Source organism: Athene noctua, chromosome 25 (assembly GCF_965140245.1).
Source record: "Athene noctua chromosome 25, bAthNoc1.hap1.1, whole genome shotgun sequence".
Lineage (NCBI taxonomy): Eukaryota > Metazoa > Chordata > Aves > Strigiformes > Strigidae > Athene > Athene noctua.
The window spans coordinates 7,735,419-7,753,408 of NC_134061.1; the positions used below are offsets into that span (position 1 = coordinate 7,735,419).

Genomic DNA, 17,990 nt, shown 5'->3' on the forward strand with positions numbered 1-17,990 from the left:
GTGGTTATTAGGCAAAAGTGAAATATTAACCCCCTATATTTGTTATTTTGTATACTAATTGTCATAAAATTTGTATCAGAGAAGGAACATAATCAGTTTAGAAGTAGTCAATAAAGCTGACATTTTATTTTTGTACATATGTCTTTTTAATTTGGATCTACAAGATTCAGAGTTTTAACTGAAAACAAATTTTCTCTTAATTCTGTGAGTTATGGTGTCATATATTGAGTGAATAGAGCCATTCCTTGTGTCTTTATGATTTGGCTTGTTTCTATCTTCTTTGAATACTTTAGAGTTATTTATCTTTTTTCTTGTCCTTCATCTCTCCTGCTTCTCTCTATTTCTTGTTAGGACCATCTGCTCTCCTGGAGTTTTAAAAAGATATGGCCAGCCTTTCTATAATGCAGAATAATTGTTACATGCCTTGAGAACAGTTTATAGACAATGTGAAATGCCTGCTTTCCAAATTGCTGATCTGTGTAGCCAGCTATCCCCTGGTGAGGATGTCTCTTCATCCCAGCAATGGTGTACAGCATATGAAAATCAACTTTGTTGCTTGCTCTTTTGGGCACTTGAAAAGCGGAGCAAGGAGTATGGCTACTACAAGTCTCAGCGTGGAGATATCGTGCTGATGGGTCACCTCTTGCATATTTTTGTCAGGCCCTCTTCTTAGATTGCATTTGAATAGTATTTTCAGTTGAGGTACTTTTATACCACTAGCACTACATGAGCAAATAATCAGTCTTTTGTGTCCCTTGTCTTTTAAAAAACATATCATTGTTTATCCATGGACATTGAAAACGGCTGGTATAATGAGTTTCTCACTGAAACAAGTTACTGAAGACTGGGTTTGGAATTTTGTATTTAATAATGCTAAACTTTACCACTTGATTGTTTCTAGGTAAAAGAAGTCTTCAAGGACTCTTACATGAATATATATTTTTAATAGCAGAATCATTTATACTACTAAACAGTTCTAATTTAATTGAACAGATCTAATATTTTACTATGTCTTTGCATGTACAAAGTATCCTGTGTGAAACATGCACAATATCTGAGTTTAGACATTTATTTATTCACTGGAAGGAATTTCCTATTGTGCTGGTTTAAGCCCTGCTGCCACGTCGCCGTTGCCCCTCGCCCCCCCTCAGCCAGTCGGGCTGGAAGTGAGGCACAAACCCCGGGTTAAAATAAGAAGAGATTTAATACAACGGTGTGATAAACAATCTGAACAACTGCAGTAGCAATGATAACAACAATAAACAGCAATAACAGTGAACAAGACCGAAGATATACAGAGAAATACCACAAAATGGTCAGGGAACAAACCCGCCACGTGTGTGTGCCGCAACCCGAAAACCAAAAAAGAAAGTAAAAAGAGGTTCTGCCCCTGGACCTGGCGTCAGCATGGTATGAATAACCTGGCTGGAGATCCCTTCCCCCTCTCTCTCTGCTGGGGAAACTCATCCCTATCCTAGTTGAACCAGGACACCTATGAGAATGGAACATGTGGAGAAAAATCCTGCACACAGGACTGCTGCTTCTTGCAAACTTTCTGAGCAAACTTTCTTCAGAGCCTGTCTAAGATGAGCTGCAGTTTATGTACAAAGTCAGGAATGTCGAGATCTTGAAAATGCCCTTATTGTTCACTCAATTTACAGTTCACTCTGAAAGCTTTTGTACTACTTAGGATGTAGGAGACAGTGTCCCTCAGAGCATCCCTGACCTGCCAGTTTCTCAAAGTGTAGATGAAAGGATTAAGCAAATGAGAGAAAACAGCCGTCTGTGGGTGACTGCCTTCTTGAGGGAGAAAGAAAACTCTTTGTTTGGCACCATGTACATGAAGATGGCACTGCCATAGAATATGGAAGCCACAGTGATGTGGGAGGCACAAGTGGAGAAGGCCTTCTTCCAGCCAGAGGATGAAGGAATATGGAAAATAGTGATGATGATGTACAGATATGATAGAATGGTAAATAGCAGAGCACAGGAGCACCACAGTGGACAATACAAACTTCAGCACGTCCAGGAGATGGATATTTGCACAAGAGAGCTTGATCAACGGCTTAATGTCACAAAAAAAAGTGATCAATAACATTTGGCCCATAGAAGGGGAGCCAGGAGATAATGATCATGGGAGAGAGGACAGAGAAGAAGCCCCCAGCCCAAGATGCCAACCCTAGTTGGAAGGACATCTGGGTGCTCATGATGGTGGAGTATCTGAGCGGGATGCAGATGGCGACATAGCGATCAAGTGACATGACAGCCAAGAGAATGACTTCAGTAGTGCCACAAAAAAAAAAAAAAGAAAAAAAAAAGGTAGAAATAACATTGTTAGATGCATGCAGGCACAGAGACAGTATTTTCCAAAGAGATGAAATCTTGCATCATTTTTGGAATGATGGCTGTTGCAACCATGATATCCAGGAAAGAGAGATTGCAAAGGAAGAAATACATGGGGCTGTGGAGTCGATGATCAGCCAGTGTGACTGAGATGATGGTCACATTCCCAGAGACTGTCAGTACATGGATTATGAGAAACACGATGAAGAAGAGGACATCCAGTTCCCAGACCATGGGAAAACCCAGAAGTATGAACTCAGTCACCACAGTGACAGTCTGTGGCTTCAGCTTGGCAAGAAGGTCTTAATAATCAAACAGAAAAATATATTTCAATGCAAATTCTTATTCCTGGTAGGTATCATTAATTGAACTCTGGGAAGGAGGACTTCTAACACAAAATGTCTCCTTCTAAATATAGATTTTACTGACAGGATGATTTCCACTTTCTCATTAATACAGGGTAGAAACTTGTACCTGGAATCTAAAAACTGTCATAACTTAGTTTGGAAGGAACTTTTGGAGGTCCTGTTCTGCTTGTTGCTGTGATTAGGGTTAACTTCAAAATTAGATCACATTATTTAGGGTCTTGCCTACTAAATTTGTGACCATGTCAAAGGATGGAGATTCCACAACTTCTATGGGTTCCCGATCCAGTCTTAACAATGCTCAAAGGAATCTCTTTTCCTCCTGTCTGGTTAGAGTTTCCCATGCTACAATTTTGTCAGATTGCCTCGCTGTCTCTCTCCTTATATACTCAGTCTTCCAGCACCATAACACTCTGATTTTTTTTCTGATGTTCCTCCAATTTCCTCCACATTAATCTTGTATTAGGCAACATGAGGGCAAATCAAACATTGTTTTCCCATTTCTGGCCTCACTACTGTCAGTTAGAGGGGAACAACAATTCCCATTTACCTGTTAGATACACTCTTGCTAATGCAGCCTGGTGGGATGCCAGCCTTCATCAGCGCAAGGGCACAGTGCTGACTCTTGATCAACTTGCTGTCTACTAGGACTCCCACATCATTTTCTGGACAGCTATTCCTTAGCCAGCCAGTCTACTGTTACTCATCCATTTTTTCAGTACATAAACTATCCAAATCCAGTTTGCATACACAAATCCCCCCCCAGAATGCTTTACCATCTTTATTACTGTGTATGCAGTGCCTGACAAATGCTGCTTGAACGGACACTGTAGCAGGCAACTAAAATACCAAGAAAGAACACAGTTCCAGGAGTGCAAATAATAGATGTTTATGATCTTTATGGTAACCTTAATGGTTATTATCTGAATTAAGAAATTATCGTTGTGCTGCCACTGCCTTTCCTGTAGCTGTTTAGGTAGACTCAGGTTTGTCATGATATGCATACATGATGACAGAGAAAGAACTGCCAGAATCAACTGTATGTGAAAAACGTACAGTTCTGAGAAACAACTCTGTGTTCATACAGAGACACATCACGTGAGAAGACGTTCTTCACATCTAATGTAGTTTCATCTGCCTCTCTTTACAGTAAATACAGACTACACAAATTGTAAGCCTACAAATTAGTGTCCTAGAAGTCATTTACATAATGTATTTTTGTTGACCAGGCAGAGATAAATTAGACCCTGATCTCTATGGCCTCTAACTGAATATTTTAAGATTTGGGAATGCTGAGTGTATGTTAGGTACCTCCATATAGTCAGATGAGTCCAACCTGTAAGCTTCTACTTTTGAGAAGAGAGATGAGATGGGAGAAGCCAGGAAAGAAAAAAAATTACCGCAAGGAAAAAAGTTTTGTAATCAAATCTTGTACATACCTTTGGAGCAATTTCTTCTAGCCTGTTTTGCAGAGAGAACAGAACTCAACTGGTTGAATACTTCATTTCATTTAGAATGGCGACTGCTATTATGACTGTCTAGTGGCTTTCAAATAACACTGGAATGATGGATATGTCTAATGATTTCCTTGTAATCTAGAACAGAGGAATCAAAGCAAAGGACTTACTCCATCGGTGAACGAATAGTTGGACTAAAAGTATGGTATGGAGGAAGGAAAGAGGTGGAGTCTCTCTTTAAGCATCATTAATGCATTTATTTAGAACTATAGATAATGGCTTTAGTTTTATTCCTTGGAACAAAAGGAGGAGGAGCTGGAAAAACCAACTTAATGCTTTCAGCTAACAATACCCCATAGACTCATCTATGAACATGCCACAGGAAGCATCCCAAGTGACCATGGTAAAACTAAAAGAACAGGATTTGTCTTGTGCTCCCCAGGTGTGCACATTAAAATTGAAATAATGGATTTAACAGGCCATTTCATGGCATTCAGGATCATTAAAATACCGAAGTAAGGAAGGCTCTGGAATACTGTCAACATCTACATTCAATGAAAATTTCTGTAGGATTTTTATTAGCTCGTTGTGCTTTATTAGACCTTACCCCCTCAGTGTGCATATATACCATGCGTTGTAGATTTATGTGGTTTATACTCAAAGGGCAGACATGTCAGCATTGTGAACTTCAGTTTCAGACAATGATACTTATGCATGCTGCAGTGCTGAGTACTACAGTGCCTAAATGGTTTTTTTACAAGGTCCAGTAACGTTTCTCTGTAACTTTGCCAGAAATCAGTAGGAACTAGTCTAGGCCTTACACTTCTATGTAGTAGGAGACATCTATGGATCATGCTCTCCTTCAACTATAAAGGGTAACTATATTTTTGGTGGCTGAAACTAGCTGTCATTTAGGACCTTGCCGCACAAGTCATGCAGAAGGAGCATCGTGGTTTCGGAACAATGAAGACCCTACTCAGAAAGAATTGTAGACTTAGTACATACATAGAATAACTAATTGAGCAATCATTGTGGCATTCATGTGTGATGAGGGATAGCATGAACCTTGCTGTTCTGCATCTCAGGAAAATTTACACTTGATTACACTTGTCTCTCCACTCCTCCCATCTCTCCAATGTTTACCAATTTACACAATGTAGGAAAGTTCTTGCAGGAAAATTTTAGAACAATACAAAAGTCCAAATGTTTATTTGAATGGAATGGCAATCAGCTGTAAGATACTGTTTTCAACAAGGCAGGAAAGGATTTGCACATCTTTACAGCAGTTCAGTAAACATTGGTCATCTAGCTCTCTGAAGGGGGGCCTGTTAACGGTTTTATTATTTTTGAGGTCCTGATGTTGTTCTCATGTAAGGGGAATTCTTGAAACTTCAAACAGACTTGTGGAACAGCAATATTTGCTTTGGTTTGTTTCTTGTAAAACAGGAAAAAATATACGAGATTATTATTACTACTATTTATCTATGACTAGTTAGAAATTTAGACAAATAAAAGTTTCAATCAGTTGGACACACACTCCAGTGCAACTGCAATTGGATGCAAAGCTTGTCCGCTTGTAAATGTGGGAGTTTGCTTTCGTAGAAGTAAATGATTCATGGTAAACTGTCCATCTCTATAATAATAGTATGCTGTAATAGTGTATTACGAAGGATCAATAGTAACTTTGGAGATACTGTTTCATTGGGCTTGGCACTGCATATATGTAGAACAAACCCATTTTTAGTTGATCGCCACAAAAAAAACGGTCTACATATATGGTGACAAACAACCTTTTTCCTTGAATAGAGAAGTACAGAGAGTGGTTGGTTGGTCTCAATATGCCAACAGTTTAGTGATCCAGATTAACAAAGGCATTTGAAATCAGAGGCTTGCAGATTTCTAATGTTTTTGTAGATCTGGGCCACAGCGACCTAAGTCCTTTATGAATTCTTTTAAGAAGAAACTTTTGTCTCCAGCCTAAAAGGCTTTGCACAAAAGTTTTTACTTTGCCCTCATTCCATATGAAAAAGAATGACCTGGGCTCAAGGGACTATCCAGATCAGTGTGCAACTCGTTTGAATTTGCATCATACAGCCACCACCTCACCTGGCGCTTCTGGGGAACTAATGCCTAACCTTTGTTTTAGAGGAGGCCTCATGACAGAAGTACATATGGGTCTAATGCCACAGCTCCCTGTCGCTGTGCACCAGGGGAAGTAGGTGAGGAATGTGTGAATACAGCAGCCACTCCAGTCTTGCTGTTGTGTCCAAATAAACCCAGAGGCCTTGAGTTGTGTGTATCCCAGCCGCACTGAAGAATGAGTTGCATTGTCACTTGTGCCTAATCAGGCTCCACAGAACTGCTTGTGTAATCCAGGGAAGTGATTTGGCTTGTTTGCAGAATTCTGTATATGTTAGATGTGATTAGAGTAAAAAAGACTCTACCACTTGAAGAGAGTTATAAAGCAGGTATGTTTACTCCGGCGCCGGGGTGCAAGGGGATTTCTCCACAAAGCTTGCACCCCCACTGCACATTTTACCAAAAACTTACAGTGTGGATATCCATATTCATTGGGTTACATCACACAAACATACATGTGCAGGAGTGAGGCTGGGTTAGTTAGAAAGGCTGATATCAACAGTTTATGTTATCTTTGCACCTGCCCATTGCCTCCTGGGGGGTGTCTCTGGGGGTCTTTGGGAGGAAGGCTCCTAGTCTTTCTCACTTTGGTTTTTCCCCAGGGCATGCACAGATTCTCTTGGTCAGTTTCTCGAATAGCAAGAGTGTTTTTCAGACAGTTTACTTTCTATTTTATCTAAGAGAACCAATAGAACATCTACCATCCGTATATGTCTATCTTTACTCATTATTAAGATTCCAAATAGTTAGGATACACCTGTTACTCAAGGACAAAAGCATAACTGACTTGTGAAAACACGACTCCACAACCTCTAAGGTTATAAAGTCGGTATGTTTATTCAGCGCTGAGGCACACGGGGGATCATTCCACCACAAACGTGTGCACTCTCGTGGCACCTTGTCTTGTCTTTATGCTAGAAAGCATCACATATTCATAATGCGCCTATACATATGCATGACCTATTCCCACTTCGTATTATAATGAGCTTGAAAGTATTTTTCTTATGTTCTGCCCCAGTCTCCTCCTAGTTGCATCTGCGCAGTGTGTCCCAGTGGTCATGGGCTGGGGTCGCAGAGATGAAGTCGCTCCTCTTCCTCACTGTTGAACTTTTTACCTCGGTTTCTTGCGCAGTCTCTGTAGCCTCCTGGACTCAGGCCGGAGCATAGGGTTGGTTTTGACCAGTTTTTAGGGCTGTCTTCCTATTCCATCAGGAAGTGTTCCCTCACAGCTTCCATTAATCAAGGTTTCCATATTGTTCTGCTCTCTGGCCCATCAACTATGATCTATTATCCTATTTTATCTTTTAACTTTTATCTTTTAACTAATAGGCCTCTAGCCCCTAGCCTGATCTCTAAGTCTTCCATCTTTATCTCTAAACTCAGTTATACCTTCTTTTCTTGAGTGCCTAATTTCTATATCATATTTTATTTCCTAGCTCCTAATTTCTTAATATTTTGCTGAACATTGTAATCTTTGGTAGGTTTTCACAGCAAACTGCTTTGTTTTGATGAACAGCAGTCCTTGGTAAAATTCCACAGAACAATCTGGGCAAGCAGGTTTCTTAGCAATATTAAAAAAATACTATAAGTAATACTATAACTTGCTATAAGTAAGTAAATAAGTTGCTAAGCAGTTTTCTATAAGTAAATAAGTAAATAAATCTTAAAACAAGTAATCATTTCTCTGTATCAGATGTAAGCTACTTTACAATCAATACGTACAGTCAATCAGCACCTCCTGAGAACCTCTTAATGCAGCTGTCTGAACTATCTGGGCTGAGCTGCCACCTGGAGATGCTCCGTTACCTGTGAACTTCTACATGCAGACAGATTTCTTGCTGTCCTGAAAGTCTACCTGTTAGATAGTTATAAGAGATGTTGTCACTGATGTATTCAGCTCCTGTGATTTGCAGTGAAGAAACCAAAGTTTCTGAAGACTCAGGCAACTGCTTTCATTGAACAGACTTAATGGGCAATACTAGGATTGTCTGGCATTGTCTTCTATGATGTTCTGTAGAACTGGTTTTACGGAGAACAACAATTAAAATAGAGATGGTGAAGACTGTAAAGACATTTTACAGAGGACAGAACAGAGGAGGAAATAGTTCTTGGGTATTTGAAAGAGCTATGGTTACCCAAAAATATTTTTTACAGTGTGACTAAGTTTGATAAGAGATCAATCTGAGGAGCAAGCTCCCCATTGTTTATTTTTCACTCAGACAATGTGATAAAGTGAGTCATCATTATCAGTAAAGTTTGTTGCAAGAAGTCTTCTCCTTCCTCCTTTTCCAGTATTTTTTTTTCGTTTTCATTCTTTATCACCTTATTTCAAAACCACCTATTTCTTTTTATCTTTTAAATAATTAATGAGGAATTATATTACAAGAGTGATAATAAACTACTCTATATAACATATTTATTTAGCTGATATCAAGAGGTTCAGATTGGTGTTAGTAAAACTAGTCAGAATTTAGCTAGCTAATGCCTATGAACTAGTACTGAGTAACAAGGTCCCACATGTATTGGTTTCTGAAGAAAGGGAACCAGTCTGCTAACTCATTTTTTTTTCTCTGTTCCCATTCACCATATAATTAAATCATGCTTTTAGAAAGACCTGCTGTTCATCCTCATGCATGAATACACTGACAGTAATCACAGTCTAGAAAGAACAGTAATTAGAGAATTTAACATGTTAATTCAGTGGTGGTGTTTACATTTATCAGACTGTGCTGTCACAGGGTAGATATCTTCACTCCCCCTTATTCTTTGCTGGTTACTTAAAAGCTTTAGTCATTCAGTGTTGGAGAATATGTCGGTCTCGGTCCGGCTGGGATCTGGGCGACGCGCAGAAGAAAGACAAACTCACAGCAGTTTGTTGAAGGGGGGGCATTACCAAGAGCAGATGCCGCTGCACTGTCTGCCAGCTCCCAATTTATTCCCACTTGTTTACACAGGCTTGTTTTCCCTTCTCCATCCTACTGACCTTCAGGTTTTATCTGTTTACTGCTCACACGCTCACCATGCATTCTGCAGGCGCTGTTCTCGCTCTTTCTCACTCCGACACAGTGTTCTGAAAGCTGCCTCAATTCCCCACAATCATTTTTCTAACCCCAAGGCCAGTTTACATTTTGTTAACCACCAGTTCTTAATTCCCACAGAATATACCTGGAGAAGAGAGATGGAGCTCAGCCTTAACCAGTGCATTAGAATTGCACGAGTATGAAACATCTTAGACTTAAACCCTGATTTTCATCTTGTTATAAAGATAACTCACTCATGTGAAAATTTTTGAAAACAAACTCCTAGGAAAGTGGATTTATTTTCTTGCAACACATGTAGTTTCATATACATCATAGACTTTAGAAGCTTCAAGAAAAATAGGATCTCTTCTTGTCCCTTAAACTCTGTCATGATTGTCTTAGATTAGAAAGAAATTGGAAGAGATTAGTAGAAACTGACTTCAGTGACATGTTTTTCTTTTGCAATCTTATTTTAGTCCTCTCAGCTCTTATTTTAGCCCTCTCAGCTTTCTTTCTGAGGATTGGATTTAGCCATACAGTGGTATTATGAACTACAGCAGCTGTATAATTTTCCATCTTTTGGAATTGGGAATAAACAAAAAGCTAGTACTGATCAAAAAGAAAAGTATTAATTAATTCATTGATAGTATGCCTTCATGTCATTTCCCTTTCCATTCTCTGCTGATTCATGTTTCATATACATTTGAATGTAAAACACAGCATTGAATCCTCCCTCTCCTCTCCCCCACAGTTTTTCACAGCACAGGAGATGTAAGTAAATGTTGCAATGGAAAACCAAACCATGGTCACTCATTTCATCCTTGTGGGTTTCACAGCCGGCAGGAAGTTGCAGATCATTATGTTCGTGGTTCTCATCATTGTCACCAAAATCCGGGATAAAAATAACTTATCGACACCAATGTGATGTAGATAAGCAGACACTTCTTTATTGACGGCCGGACGTGTAGGGGAGTGCTCTCACCAACAACACGTGCCGGGCACGAGAATCACACACCTTATATAGAACTTACTCATACATATTCATTAAGTATCCATACATAAACATACAACTTCCAAGAAATCATTAACATATTCTCCTCCCATTTCCGATTCTGCGCAGTAGAGGTTAGAAATGTCTAGAAATGGGCCTGGGGTGTAATGTGAGTAGGTGGCCCATGAGTCGGTGGTCGCGATCTCCCCCTGCCGGAATTACCTTTCACTTAAGGACACACTTTTCTTGGCAGGTACCTGCAAGCTGTTACGGTTACTGCCCTCAGTTCCCATTAATCCTGGACCTTGACAACTACTTGCATTCTTCTCGTCCTATACATGTATTATAAATCAGATTACAAACCATCTGGTGTTTTGTTACCTGGGTTCTAACCGTTCCTACTAAACAATTATGGCCAATCCCTTCGGCCTTGATACGGGGCTGTACAGGGGATTTTAGAGTAGCAGTCGGTTGCTAGATTCAAAATGCAATAAATGTAAAATGATTTTTACTAAAATATCCCTTAATTCTATACTTACATTAAAATTAAATACAATTTAATTTTAGTTGATAATAAAATCAGTAACATCATCATCTACATTTCAATTATAATTGAAAACTTAGTGATTGTCATCGTCAGCATCATGGACTGTGGGGTCCATGTGCCCATCTATTACTTTATTTGGAACTTTTCACTCTTGGAAATTGGTTTTGCTTCCTATGTTATTCCTAAGGTCTTGTTCAACATATCATCAGAAGAAAAGACAATTTCTATAATTGGTTTCTTTCTTCAATTTTTTTTATATTTCATCTTTGGCATGACAGAGTTTCTTGTCTTGGCAGCATGTCATTTGAGAGGTATGTATCCATCTGCTATCCCTTGTCTTATGCCACCATAATGAGCAATGGGCTTTGTAGCTTATTAGTGCTTGGTCCATGGGGCTGTTTTGCACTTCTAATTTGACCCATCAATTGTTTTCTTCCAATTACCCTTTTGTAAACAAAATGTTAATAATTTCTTCTGTGACAGTGCACCTTTGCTAAAACTTTCCTTCACAGAAACACCTGTTCTAGTTCTTGTTAACTTCTCAATAGCTGTTTTTTCTCTCCTGGGCACTCTCATTATTACAGTCCTGTTTTATGCCAATATAATTTCCACTATACTGGACATTTCATCTGTTTCAGGGAGGCAGAAAGCCTTTGCCACTTATGTATGTCACCTTATTGTTGTCTTCATCTCTTACAGGAGTTGCATTTTCATGTATGTTAAACCTATACACAAGGGTGGGCTTGACATCAGCAAAGGGGTAGCTATTCTCAACACATTGATATGTCTTCTGCCAAACCCACTCATCTTCAGTCTGAGGAACAGGCAGGTTCAAAAAGTATAAATGAAATTACATACATTGCAGTAAAATATGGGAAAAATAAAGGCTAGTAAAACACAAGTGATGGTGAACCTTAAACTTATAGTATTACTTAAAATATATTTGAATATTGCTAATTTTGATTAATAATCCCCAGACTGTTCTGTGGAATTTTACCAAGGACTACTGTGTTCATCAGAACAAAGCAGTTTACTGTGGAAACCTACCAAGAACTGCAGTGTTCAGAAAAAAAATATGGTTTTGTCCTTGGAAAGCAGATGTGCTGTAACTAGTTTAGTCTTGGCAATTGTGTTGGTTTAAGCCCTGCCAGGACCGGAGACCACATTGCCGTTGTCCCTCCCCCACTCTCAGACACAAGTAGGGCACAAACCCCGGGTTAAAATAAGAAGAAATTTAATACAACAGTGTAATAAACAATCTGAGCAACAACAGTAGCAATGATAACAACAGTAAACAGTAATAACAGTGAACAAGACAAAAGATATACAGAGGAATATCGCAATGGTTACGGGCAGCCCACCGTGTGCTCTCCGTCACCAAAGCCACAAAGGAAAAAGTTCCCGCACTCCCGTGCCTGGACCTGACATCAGCATGGTATGAATAACCCAGCTGGAGATCCCTTCCCCCTCTCTGCTGGGGAAACTTAACCCTATCCTAGCTGAACCAGGACATAATCCACCCCTGAGGCAATCGATTCCAGGTGTACTGGATGCCTCTCCAAGTGAACGCAAACTGTGGCCTGCACTCTGGCGCTATTGGAATGGAGAAGAACGCGTTAGCAATGTCAATCGTGGCGTACCACTTGGCTGCCTTCGACTCCAGTTCATACTGGAGCTCGAGCATGTCCGGCACTGCAGCACTCATTGCTGGCGTAACTTCATTCAGGCCACGGTAGTCCACAGTTAGCCTCCATTCGCCATTAGGCTTTCTCACTGGCCATATAGGGCTGTTGAAGGGTGAGTGAGTTTTGCTGATCACCTTCATGGATCAGCTGATGGATGGGGACCAGGGAATCTCGGTTGGTGCGGTACTGCCGCCGGTGCACCGTCCTGGTAGCAATCGGCACTCGCTGCTCTTCAACCTTAAGCCGCCCCACCACTGAGGGACCTCTGAGAGGCCGGGTAAGGTGGACAACTGTCCAACCTCCTCCAGGGCAGCTACACCAAAAGCCCACCGGTACCCTTTTGGGTCTCTGAAGTGCCCTCTCCTGAGGTAGTCTATGCCCAGGATGCACGGGGCATCTGGGCCAGTCACAATGGGGTGCTTATGCCAGTCCTTCCCAGTCAGGCTCACTGCAGCTTCCAGTAGGGTCAGCTTTGGGATCCCCCTGTCACTCGGGAGATGCAGATGGATTCAACCCCACTGTAGCTCGATGGCATCAGGGTGCACTGAGCGCCAGTGTCCACCAAAGCCTTATACTCTTGTGGGTCTGACGTGCCAGGCCATCGGATCCACACTGTCCAGTAAATCCGATTATCCCTTTCCTCCACCTGGCTGGAGGCAGGGCCCCTCTAATCCTGCTCAGTAATGGATAGCCATATATGGATGGTAGAAATTTATACACTGGTACTTTTAGATAAGGTAGAATGATTAAACTGGCTGAAAACACTCTTGTTATTCAAGAAATTGGCCAAGAGAATCTGCACATGCTCTGGGGAAAAAACAAGATGAGAAAGACTACAAGCCTTCCTCCCAAAGACCCCCGGAGACACCCACCAGGAGTCAATGGGCAGCATAAACTGCTGACACTGGCCTTTTGAACTAACCCAGCCTCACTCATACATATGGATATTTGTGTTATGTAATCCAATGTATATGGTTATCCACACTCGATAAGTATTTGGTAAATGTGTTGGGGGTGTACAAGCTTTGTGGAGAAATCCCCTTGCACCCTGGCACCGGATTAAACATACAAACATACCTGCTGTGTAACTCCCTGAGTTGTAGAGTCTGTTTCCGCAAATCACAACTTCCCTTCAAGTTCCCATCTACACATCAATACAGTTAAGAAAACCACAAACCAAAACATTATCTTTTTCCCTTTAACTTTTGCTAGTTAAAGTTTGGGTGTGGTTGGAAATACTTATGTATGTGTTCATCATTTTATTTATTTATTTCCTAGAGAGAAGATAGAAATATGTGTAAATTTACAAAGTGTGTGTCCGTTTTAGACTTCAGCATAATACCTGCAATGGTATTCATTTAACTGATTGCTACTTTAAATAGAGCACTTTCAGAGCTTTGTAAAGCATAACAGGATATCTGTTCCTGAACCTGCGGGATGAGGTGAAATCAAAGATGGTCTTTGGAGGATCTTAACTGACAGTATTAGTGAAGGCCACAAAAGGGATTTTCAGTAAGTCTGGGCTTGCTTAATGAAGTTGCTGTAATGTAGATTTAAAAACTCACCAGTCTTCCTCATGTTACCACTCTATCAGGGACCCAGCCTTACTGAGGGAGGCATGGAGGCTGTAAAATGTGCAAGAAGGGTGGCCAAGCAGTATAGTGTTACTATAGTAGTAGTGTTACTGATTTTATTATCAACTGGAATTAGATTGTGTTTGATTTTAATATAAGTATAGAATTAAGAGATATTTTAGTAAAAATCCTTTTATATTTATTGCATTTTGAATCTAGCAACCGACTGCTACTCTAAAATCCCCTGTACAGCCCCGTACCAAGGCCGAAGGGATTGGCCATAATTGTTTAGTAGGAAAGGTTAGAACCCAGGTAACAAAACACAAGATGGTTTGTAAACTGATTTATAATACACACATAGGACTAGAAGAATGCAAGTAGTTGTCAAGGTCCAGGATTAATGGGAACTGAGGGCAGTAACCGTAACAGCTTGCAGGTACCTGCCAAGAAAACTGTGTCCTTAAGCAGAAGGTAATTCTGGCAGGGGGAGATGGCGACCACTGACTCATGGGCCACCTACTCACATTACACCCCAGAGCCATTTCTAGACATTTCTAACCTCTACTGCGCAGAATCGGAAATAGGAGGAGAATATGTTAATGATTTCTTGGAAGTTGTATGTTTATATATGAAGACTTAATGAATATGTATAAGTAAGTTCTATATAAGGTGTGTGATTCTGGTGCCTGGCACGTGTTGTTGGTGAGAGCACTCCCCTACACGTCCGGCCGTCAATAAAGAAGTGTTCACTTATCTGCATCACATTGGTGTCAATATGTTATTTTTATCCCCGATTTTGGTGACAGTTTCTGGCACACCAGATGGGACCTCGCTGAGAGAGACTGGAGGAGTCGGGGAGCTGATCGGTTCCAGCCAGCACTGAGGATTTCTCGGGGATACCCATCGATCCCCGATCCATAAGGCTCTTCGCGACGTCCCCTGGATTTTGGTAAGACACTTCTTTACATTCTTAAGGTATTGTGTGAAGTGGGTTCGAGTCCCACTAGTATATGTCTGCCTGTCAGACACAGCGAAAGCTGCGCAGGGTTGGACCAAAGGATCCTAGCGTAAAGTGTAAGCCGAGGCATCTGCCTGTAAGACATAAGTGAAAGCTATTGCAGGGTTGGACAATAGTAGAGACAAGGAAACATATATGCTATAGTGTTCTCAAAGGTAGTGCCTCTAACGAAAAGTTAGAAGTTTTTATGCACTTTATTGTGGTACTGTTTATTTCCTCGATTGAGTATTGTGTGGTAATTAAGAACTGTGTTGTATTGTGTTACATACCTTTATTTACGGTAACAATTGTGGAAAGGTGTGAGTGTGTTTTAAGTGTGAGATGTGCAATTGAGCACAAAGTGAGTGTGGAGTTCGGGTCTGTTATCCCGCGAGGGGTGCAGCCGGAGAGGAACGAAGAGACAGACGTGAGTGATTGATTGTATATTGTGTTACAAAGTAACTGAACCATGGCATCTGAGCTGACTCATTTGTTTAAAGTAAATGTATGGTTAATCTGGCTGCAAATGACGAAGTTCTGAAAACTTGTCCGTTAGGATGTTTGTTAGCACATTGGGGAGATTTGCATGATGATTTCCGAAAGAGTCAGATGATTGAATATTGTAATCATTGGTGGCCTCTGTATACTCTGGATGATCAGGAAAAATGGCTCATGAGTGGGACACTGAATTATAATACCATTTTGCAGTTAATGCTGTTTTGTAGAAGAGAAGGGAAATGAAGTGCCATATGTTGATTTATTTTTCTATTTAAGACAAAAGAGGATTGGCAGAAGGAATGTGAGTTGATTAGTAGGGATAATTTACTAATGGCTATAACTTCTGATGATAAAAAGGTGAAAAAGTGTTGTTTGAAATGTGAGCTTGGAAAAGATTGTTTAAAGGAAAGAATTGCTTCTACTGAAAAGGATGAAGGGTCGGGATTAGATATATCCCCTCTGCAGAGAGAACGGCATTGGGGGTGAGAATACAGAGAACAGGTAGAGGAACCTGAGAGTAGTGGAATAGAGGATGTGGATGAAGGGTCGTCTGAGGTTGTAATTCATACCCCTGTATCTCAAAAGAACTGGGCAGCAGGTACAAACAATAGCTCCCCTGCGGCAGGGAGTTGGCAATGATGGGCCGGTGTATGTGAAAGTGCCTTTTCAGTGACGGATTTGATGGCTTAGAAGCAGGCAGCAGGAGTGTATAGAGAGGATCCTGAGAGAACAGGCAGAGTAGGAGATACTATAATCAGAACACAGAATCCGGATTGGAGTGATTTACAGGTAATTTTAGCTGTATTTAAATTTAATTTGTTAGATGATACAGAAAACCAGACGGTATTAAAGGCTGGCAAAGCACAGGCAGAAGTGACTGTATTGAGTGGGACAACAGGTGGAATATTAGAGCAAAATTTTCCGTCTGGGGATCCGCAATGGGGATCCAAATAATGTGGAGCACAGAGAAAGATTGAGTCGGTATCAGAAATGGATTTTATATGGTGTCGTGTCAAGGCATTAGCTGTCTTTTTCTATCTGCTAAGCCACAGAAATGCCACGTTCAGATCACAGCTAACCCCTGCAGGAGGTTAAAACCTTCGCGGGAACAAAAGCACAAGCGCCAATATGGTGGTTGCTGTTTGTTCAATTTATTAACTGCGCAATTGCTTTATATACGCCTTTCTGTACATGGCGAGATCTTTAGTTCCCTATTCTTTCCGTGCATCACGAGATCTTTCATGTGCCTCTATTCTTCCCGTACATCGCGAGATCTTCCGAGCGCCTCTCCCTACACTTCCCCCTCCCCATGCTTTATCAACCATGCGTCAGAGGTTGTATAAGGCCGATGCCTTCCAGATCTCCCCTTCTTTGTTCCACAGCGGCACCCGCAAGACCCGTCCGAGAGCTGTATCAATCAAGGGTTAGTCAAACTTCAAAAACATAGCACACTTAGAATAGTTCCACAGAAGGCTACAACAATACAGCAGTTATAATTACTAGTTAAAAGATAAGCTAATTTCACTACTTATAATTAAAGAATATGACTAAATACTACAAAAATAAACAGTAAGGAAAATATGGAGTAGCACACTTAATTAATAGGAGTACTAACATTCAGATCCGCAATTGCTAGGGAACCCTGGATACAGCGAGAATTCAGAGTGCCCTTCCTCACAAACCGGAAACCCTACGCGATGCGTCCATCCGTAGGTGAGGCATCCAAAGTCGCTGCAAGCAGGTCTGGCCTCTAAATCAACAGGCCAAAATAACTGGCAACTTTCTTTGAGCGGAAACATCTGATCTCATCCTCCTGTTGGGTTCCACCCAGAGCCTGGTCAGTACTCCAGGGGGGAAACCAAGGGAGTTTCTAATGAGGTTAAACAATTGAGTTCTTAATTCTTAATATTGCTGAGCAAAGAAAGTTGAATACACACATTCTTATAGCATTTCATCCTTATTAATAACTACATTTCATCTAAACTATATCTTTCACTATTGACTAATAAGCCTAAATATTTCTTTAAGGCAACTGTAGTGCGGTTTGTTCTGTTGCAGTAGCAAACATTACTCAGACATTCTGCTTAAATGATCAGTTGAAGAGATTGCAAACAGTTGGTACAGGGGCATCCACGGCACCCACAGCTGGCTCCTGAGTGCTGGCTGCCTCTCACGCCCCAGGTGTGGTTGCACACACCTTGCCGGTAATCACCGGGGACTGTGACCTGTGAACACACAAGCATAACCTCTTCCCTAGGTTATTAAAGCAAATGGTTCTATTTGTACCACATCTCTCCACCATCCACTAATTTGACCTTGCCAAATGGTTGTGGTGTTGCCGCCAGAATTAAAATTTTGGGCATTGGTGTTGACC

At 40.8% G+C, this 17,990-nt stretch overlaps 1 protein-coding gene across 1 annotated transcript; it reads right to left on the reverse strand.

Moving 5' to 3' along the window:
- Positions 1-1,737: 1,737 nt before the first annotated feature.
- Positions 1,738-14,125, reverse strand: LOC141970536 (olfactory receptor 6M1-like). The gene is given in 5 exon segments (XM_074927170.1): positions 1,738-1,987; positions 1,989-2,083; positions 2,085-2,300; positions 2,302-2,645; positions 14,113-14,125. Coding segments are annotated over 5 exon segments (918 nt in total).
- Between the last annotated feature and the right edge of the window lie 3,865 nt (positions 14,126-17,990).